At 40.7% G+C, this 8,698-nt stretch overlaps 2 protein-coding genes across 2 annotated transcripts; one reads left to right on the top strand and one right to left on the bottom strand.

Moving 5' to 3' along the window:
* Positions 1-1,246: 1,246 nt before the first annotated feature.
* On the top strand, positions 1,247-6,529 carry LOC113498373 (serine/threonine-protein kinase MAK). The gene is made up of 5 exons (XM_026878392.1): positions 1,247-2,602; positions 2,686-2,748; positions 3,504-3,626; positions 3,722-4,011; positions 4,213-6,529. Exons 1-5 carry the CDS (start codon positions 1,764-1,766, stop codon positions 4,272-4,274), a joined length of 1,377 nt encoding a protein of 458 aa, XP_026734193.1. The 5' UTR covers positions 1,247-1,763; the 3' UTR covers positions 4,275-6,529.
* A 198-nt stretch (positions 6,530-6,727) lies between these two features.
* LOC113498405 (TAR DNA-binding protein 43-like) lies at positions 6,728-7,987 on the bottom strand. The gene has a single exon (XM_026878394.1). The coding sequence runs from the start codon at positions 7,798-7,800 to the stop codon at positions 6,913-6,915; it is 888 nt and encodes a 295-aa protein (XP_026734195.1). The 5' UTR covers positions 7,801-7,987; the 3' UTR covers positions 6,728-6,912.
* Positions 7,988-8,698: the final 711 nt, after the last annotated feature.

Here is an 8,698-nt window from a genome sequence, read left to right on the forward strand (position 1 = left end):
TATCTGAAAATGTTAATTGTGAGTGTAAACCTCTGAGATTCTCTATAAAGTCACGAACAAAACAAATTCAAACAAGAAAAACAAATTACTAGGAAAAAATAAAATACAGAATTGATTACCTATTCTCATGAATACCGTGGTTTATTACCGTGGTTGCATTGGTTGCATTAATTTATGAGTACAAACGTGGGTTAACGACTATTTTGTTCATAATTCATGTCAGTAGGTACGTATAATTTAACAAAGCACCATTACCGACACTGGCAACTAAGAATGGGCAAAAGGCAGTATCTATTTATTTATTATCGTATCGTATCGGCCATAGATTTCTTTATTTAAGGTAGCGGCGCGGCGTGGCGCTCTGGCGCTATTAAAAAAGGAGACCATAAAAAAAGGGACGCGTGATGATTTAAAGTTTTTTTACAACGCCGATGAAGGAGCATCGCTTCAAAAAGGCGGCGGACATCGTGAGGGTTTTAAAACACGTGTACAATGAAATCGACTGGTTAAAATACTCGTCATCAACTCTGTATTTTGTTGTCAAAATTTTCAGTTATTTCTTAATGATATCTTTTGTTGGTGTCTCCACTATACAGCATCACAAAAATTAAGTATTTTTAAAGTCGTCTTTTTTAAGTCATTGCTGGATAATCTGCTCTCCTTTGGAATTATTGCCAGTATCGAGTAGTGAATTTTAGACATCAACGGAACAAAAACACGGCGAGGTTGAAGGTGACATTGACACTCATTGTGTTGCCAGAAAAAACATGGGGCTTCCAGAATCCAGACTTGGGAAATCCACAGTCATGATGAAAAAGGCGTAAAACGCTTGATACTACATGTATAGTTATTTTTATATCTGTGTAGTTATTTTTTTAACGTTTAACCATACAATTCCAGCCCCTTCGGTACGAAGAAAGGCTTCGTCACAGTGGACTCACATTAAATGGAGTGTCGGTATAAAAAAACTTAAGCACTAACAACCGTTCCAAAAGACTTCGCAATCTACCAGCACTTTTACGCGCAACTGACATAATATATTTTGTTTGTTTACTTTTTTTTATTTTTTTTTATTTATTTTTTTTTATTCGTTAAATATACAATTACAATATGTAGTGCTCCACAAAACCGGTTTATCGGTTTGCCTGTGGACGAGTCGCAATTTAGTTAATTTTACACATATATTATACATATAAAAGTTATACACATAGGTATGTATTTACATATTATTTAACAAGTATTATTTAACGGGATAGTCGATAATCCAACTGTATGGAATAATGTTTACGCGGCGAGGCCCAAATGAATATAAACCTTATGACGTATCTCTGGTAACCATGGTAACTAATTTTATCATAACACACATCGTACTAGTGAACTAGCTATTGACAGATAAATTAATTTTTCTTACTATTGTTTAGCTTCGTTCATCAATAATTTGGTGCCACCAATTTAATATTCCAGTAACTATTGGAAAATAACAAAAGTTGTCTAGCTTCCTAATTAGAATACCTAACAGCTTCCGTTTCCATTCAATAACAATGTCAAATTTTATCAGTATCCAAAGGTTTTAAACTTCTTTGGTTTAATTTAAATGATAAAACAGTCACTTTATAAAGTCCTCTCTATGGATAAGTGTTTGGGACCCGAATTAAAAATAATATACTCAGTTTAAGATTAACCTAAACATTAGAAAGTGTGTAGTGTCATTAAATCTTCTCGTGTAATGTAGAGCTAATCACGTCATACGTGTCGCTGGCGTCATGAACCGATACGTGGTGCTCCAGCAGCTGGGCGACGGCACGTATGGGTCCGTTGTACTGGCTCAGAGACGAGACACTGGTGAGAAGGTAGCCATCAAGCGTATGAAGCGGAAGTACTACTCGTGGGATGAAGCCATGAACTTACGGGAGGTCAAGTCGCTCAAAAAGCTCAACCATGCTAATATTGTCAAGTTGCGAGAAGTTATACGAGAAAATGACACGTTATATTTTGTTTTTGAATATATGAGGGGAAACTTGTACCAATTGATAAGAGACACAGAGCGACCCTTTCCTGAACCAGTTTTAAGAAACATTGTGTATCAAGTGTTACAAGGGCTAGCACATATGCACCGTCACGGATTTTTCCACCGAGATCTTAAACCAGAGAACTTGCTGTGCGCTGGACCGGAGCTCGTCAAGATCGCGGACCTGGGGCTGGCACGCGAAGTACGTTCGCGTCCACCGTACACTGATTATGTGTCGACGCGATGGTACCGCGCACCTGAGGTCTTGTTGCACGACACCCGCTACGGTGCTCCTATAGACCTATGGGCTCTAGGCTGCATCATGGCAGAGCTATATACCTGTCGCCCCTTGTTTCCGGGGAACTCCGAAATCGACCAGTTGCATAAGATATGTGCCGTATTGGGTACACCTGACCGGGACGATTGGCCGGAAGGCTATGCACTTGCTGAAGCCTTGCGGTTCCGGTTTCCATCAAGTGCTGGAGTGCCTCTTGCACGTGTAGTTCCCTCCGCGTCGCCTCCGGCATTAGCTTTGCTTACTGCTTTTATGCGGTATCCACCACGTGAGCGCCCTACAGCCCCCCAAGCGCTACGGTGAGACTGATACCTTTCCATAAAAAATAAAATGATTGTTATTAATAAGTACTAGGTCAGTAACGACGAATCTTTTGTTTTAGGTTTCCGTATTTTGCGGTAGGTGCTGCCTTAGTATTACCTCCACCAGCTTCGCGTGCAAGAAGGTTCGTTTGATGTTTGTCACAGCAGACCAAATGATGCGCTTGTCGCAATGCACTTAGACCGATTTGTTGCACTGCACTGTTCGTTAATCACCTATGTATAAATAATACATGTTGGTCACGACTCCGTGTGGACTTCAGTTAACAACGCGAGAGTTTTTGTAACCCCTCATCAACCAAAATGCCCAAGAAGCGCTGGGCCCGTATCACATATTTTATGTAAACGATATGTAAGGCAAAATTGCAAAACTGTAGCGCTCTCCAAAAAAGTTTCATAATATAAACTTCGACCCCCCTTTACCACCCACTTAGAACATTTTTTTTTCTGTGAAAAGGTAGTTTATTTCCTTTCTTAGGCTCTGGATTCTAATTTCTAATTTTTGTGTTCTATAGACCATTCATCGAGGAAGATTTTAGGCTATATAACATCACGCTGCAATTAATAGGGTCGAAGATACCTACAGTGGAAAATGTGGCAAAACGGGGAAAAATAATCTTCGTGGGCCTCCGTTCAAAAATTGATAACTTATATCTTCTAACAGCTAGTAATATATATTAGTGTATTAGTATTGTTCAGAGTTTTCTCTAGATCAATACATAAGTCACTGATTTTTTTTAAATACTACCACGGGAGCCTTTTGTTTTTATAAAAATTGAAGTAACTCAACGCTTATCCCTAACATTTTTTTACATATTGGAAAATAAAACCAAGGACATTGCATTCCAAACATGGATGACAGGATCTTTCTTGATTTTAGGAGCGCTGTTCGTTGTGAAACTGAAAATGTACCGGAAAAGCCAAGATCGCCAGTCTCCACGCTTCAATTACATCCAGCGATCCAGCCACCGCCGTTACGAGACAGATTTGCCGATATTCTTGGGTTAGATGTACCTTTTGGTGGTTCTTTGTTAAGGCGCTGGTAGATTACTTAACCTGTAGTGTAATTACACTAAACGACATGTCATAATGGTGTAGGGGCGAAGTGGTTCATGACGCAGGCGGCGAGCAGCCGCTGCGGCGCGTGTCCGGCGCCCGCGAGCTGCGCGGCGGCGGCGCGGAGTCGCTGGCGCGCGGACGCAGCGTGCTGGGCGCGCTGCAGGCGCCCGCGCTGGCGGCCGGCGCCGCACCGCTCGCGCCGCCGCCGCGCCCCGCTGTCGCTCCGCCCGGAGGCGCTGCGGCCGCCTACCTCAGCACGGCGCGCTATGTCACTGGATCCCGGATAGACACTTCACTATTTCGTCCCTTGCCTTTGAGGGCACACCGAGGTACCTACGATAAAATCCTATGCCTGCTACCAACGATCCGAGATATGTACTGGTCTGAGTTAGTCGGTACCGTCTGAAAACTCAGAAAAAGGAAAGATGAGCGCTCCTCCACGATGACTCGGATCCTTGGCTTCAGGTATTACGATAAAGCAATCTAATTTGTTATCAGGGAACTGATTAAATACTTGAAACGTCTTTCAGAGACAACCACTGTGGGCAGCGGTGCAACACGTGTCGATTGGGCTGCCAAATATTTGCGATGAACGCGTTTTTACTAATAGAATAGGGACAAATTTTATACATTTTCTGGACGTTCCAGCATTTTATTGGTTGTTCTAATCTCATCGTGAAAATATTATTTTGATGTGTTTAACTTACTTGCATATATTGTTTGATTCAAATTTAGAATGGTAGTAATATCTATGTTTTCATGAATAATTAATTCAAGATTCAATCATCTTTATATTTAATTCCACTGCACTGTACCTACATGTGCATGTGTGTGCCACTAAACTCCTGTTCAAGGGCTGGACCAATTTTTACGGTTTTTGGTGGGGCCCTGAATGGTTTAAATTTACATACAGCCTGGCAGGACGAAGTTTGCCGGATAGCTAACCTATGAATTAGAAAAATAAAAAGAAACACGACATTTTCAGCAAAAATGCACACACTGAGATGCAAATACCTAATTGATAGTCTCATTTGAAAATCGGTTTTCATCAAATCATCATCAATCATAAAACGAAGGAACAGGAAATGAGCCGAGTACTCGGTTGATACTTTGTACTCGGCGGGTTTTTTGATACTTGTACTCGGCTGAATAGCTCGGTTTGCATGCCGAGTAATATTTTTTTCAGGTATAGCAATATAAATATATTTAAGTATATGTAGGTAATTAAAACAAGACAAGTGTTCATCAAAAGGCATTAAGGAAATCTTTGACAATCTCACTTAGCAAAACCACTGCTCGACTTATTTTATCAATAGTTTCTTTAAACTACTTAAAAAATTACAATAAGGTATTGGGCTTAAGTTAGTTTTCTTTCTTCTAACCAAATATCTTACATATTCGTTTATATAAATAATAAAATGCCAGTCGAATTAATTAACTCTGCGTTTTCAACGTAGCGCGCCTAACAAAAACTACTTTTAGGTTTTTGTGTTGTTTCTTTGTTATGTAAATAATCTCTCGTAGTCAGTAGTGGCTTTGCGGTGAGAATTGGGACGTTTATAGGCTGGCAATTTTATTTAAATTTGAACATTTAGAAAGTCGTTTATTTTGTTATTTACAATTAATTTGAGTGTATCAAATACATCTGGTGCTTAACCTCTTGTTTTCTAAATAAATAACATCCAGACTCAAGTAGACACAAGTGGCCTAGCTCGATACAACTACAGAATATCTCAGTGATTTAATGGTTCTTATGGTCATGCTGGTACCCACAGAGCGTCGGTCCCAGCATCGTGTCGCGGGTTAAATACCCGTGAGGACAATCGTTTGTGTGATCCTCATACATTTTTTTTAATATTCCACAACTTTCACACTACGCCATCAAGTCTCAAACTAAGCAAAGTTTGTATTATGAGTACTAGACAACTAAAAAACATACTCATATATTTCTCAATACATACAAAGAATAAATGATCGTGCTCATCACACAAACACTTTGTACTAGGAAGGAATCGAACCCACGACCTCCGGTATGACAGTCAGGGCCACTAGACCAAAGCTCAAGTCACATGCTCAATGCAACTTGAATATTTGTGAATCCCGCAGATGACGATTAAATTCAGCAATGCAAACTTAACAAAAAAAAAAGTATTGCTACATGATATAAATATTTCCTCCCTATAGTTTGTATCTGCAACAAAAGAGATCTTAAGGGCTGTTCACTAAAATGCCAATATAAAAATTAGTGAAACCGTAGTTTAGGTAATTGGTTTGGGTTATTAGCGTTTGAACCAAAGACGTTAATTAGTTGATTTAAAAATAAATTTAGTGTGCTAATTATGTGGACTAGATTAATCAGCTGAGACATAACTAGGCAGACAATATACAATTAAAATATTTTTTAAACAAGTCCCATATTAAGGAATTTAATCCTCATAAGTTTAATAAAAAGCTCTAATTTTTTTTTAAGAGCACAATCATATCCACTATCTCATTTTCTTTTAAAATAACACATTATTCCATCACATGACAATTTGATCTTCTATAGTACCAGATTTGTGTACCAGTTCATGAGAACTATACAATGCACCCTATGCTATTACAACCCGCATCAATTAAAATAGTCAAGTGATTGTTTTTTTCAAGGTATTAATTATTGCTATCACTGAAATAATAGGTTGTCTGTCATATTTTATAAATCCTACTCAGTTAGCCTAATTTCCCAGCAAATCTTAATAGCCATTGGTATTACAAACCAAGGAAAGCATGATCATCATCTTATTGCACTAGGTTAACTGGTTATTGAGGGGTGTACAAATATAATAAAGTAAAAGTGTTGTGAGTGTGTTTCTGTCTTTTTTACTTCTTAATTACCTAGAACTATGTAGTGAGAATCTGGTACGGAGGTACAAATCTGAAACCCTGGATTCAAATGAACAGTAACAAAGAAAAGTCCTTTTTACTGGGAGCAGCTAATGTCAAATAAATATATGAGTATTAAATTCAGATCGAGAGATATGATGATTGTAGATATGAACAACAAGCCTCTGCGCTTGTAAACAACAAGGTTATGTTTAATGTCACTTTCATTAATACAACTGATTATTAAAACATCAGGACAACATCATACTATATTATAATATTATTTACACATTTCATATAAAATTTGACAGTGATCAACAAAGAGCATAGTGGGTATACCCACGGTCCCGGTACTGTACACAGAGTTGTCACTCATACTTGAGGTAGGGCTTATCCAGGGGGGGCGCGGGCGCGGCCTGCTGCGGCCAGGCGTCTCCGGCCCAATTGAAGACGCGCCCGCCGCCCTCCACCAGCCCCCAGCCCAGCAGCTGCGAGCCACGCGCGCCGCGCTCCCGCTTGGGCGACGCTGTCGAGATGTTCACTGATACGCCCTTGATTATGTGGTCCTGCCCGCAGAGCGACTGGGCCACTTCGGGGTCCAAGAAGGTCACGAAACTAAAAGCGCGGAAAGGCCGTGGCACGAATACGTCCGTCACTTGCCCAAATGCGCCAAAGTACTCGCGCAGATCTTCTGCAGTGAGGTTCTCGGTGCACCTACCTACGAACACCTTTCGGTGGGCGCTAGCACCGCCGTCCTTCCCGTTGGGGATACGTACGTCGCACCAACGTCCATCAATCATGTGGCGCCGCCCTAGAGCGCGTAATTGTGATTCATATTCAGCAAACTTTATAAATCCGAATCCTTTCGATAGACCCGTTTTAGCATCACGTTTCACCTGCACCATAAGAAGCTCGCCAAACCCGGTGAAATAGTCACGCACGGCGTCTTCGCCAGTCTTCCACGGCAAGCCGAGTACGATGAGGTCTGAGCACCGCGGGCGGGGTGTGGGTTCAGGCGAAGCGCGCGGAAAGGCACACCAGTAGCGGTGCGCTGCCCAGCCATCGGACGGCGGCGACAGGCGCTCGTCAACGAGGCGTAAACCTCGTAGTCGTCCGCCAGCGCGGTACTTGAGACCGCTGGCACCAGCGAACTGCGCCGCAACAGTGCTTAGCAAAAGCGAGCCGTCTTCCTCGGTCGGCAGCTCGATCGGCTCGTCCTGCTCCCCCTCACTCACCGGCACGTACTCTATCGACATAGCGCTCACCGTCCTATGCCGTCTCTTGCACTCCGCATGTCGTTTACATTATCCTTTATCTGCTTCGGCGATATTGTAGCGTCAGCATCGGATACTTGATCGATGGAACAACAAAATTTATTTCACCCGTGAAAATCACCGTCGTTTTCTCTTACCGTAAACGTGACGTATGATGTGACGTTTCATGTCAAAAATGTTGCTATGCTATTTTTACTAATAAATCGGATACACACACCAGTCAAGTCTCGTTAAGGCATTTATTTCAGCATGGTTTAATATTATGTTTACATACGTGTGTACAATACACTTTCTTTTTATGAATATCAATTAGTGTTATCGGTTGCTTGAAAAAAAACGCGGTTCATAAAACAGATTATATAAGACCTGGCATTAACGCATTGTCAGCACTGAGCTCTACATTGATCTTTGTGAACGGATGTTTGTTTCCGAAATAGATAAAAGGAAATTCTGTTAAAAACACAAACCCTCTGTATTTTTAAAGCTTCGCTAAAGACCCAAAAGCATGCCATAGAGAAGTCATGATCTTGAGAAAATTACGAAATAAGCGACCAGTGACATATTTTTACGACACTGGCAAAATTTTTCGTAACTATCAGCAGATTGACATGAGAGGAAAAAAGGGTTTGCCCGTTTCAGGCCGATGTCCAAAGAATGAGGGTTTTCTAGAACTGTCAACGCGAGATGGCGGCACTATAGTGTGCGGTCGAATGAACTGTCAAAATACATACATAATATATGCGAATAGTAATTTTATCTATATTTATTGGTTTACTTATATTTAAAATATATGTAATATATAATCAAACTAGCTGTTGCCCGCGACTTTGTTTGCGTGATTTTCCAGATGTGAAAAACAATGAAGTTTTAATAATAACGA

Source organism: Trichoplusia ni, chromosome 1 (genome assembly GCF_003590095.1).
Source record: "Trichoplusia ni isolate ovarian cell line Hi5 chromosome 1, tn1, whole genome shotgun sequence".
NCBI classification, from domain to species: domain Eukaryota; kingdom Metazoa; phylum Arthropoda; class Insecta; order Lepidoptera; family Noctuidae; genus Trichoplusia; species Trichoplusia ni.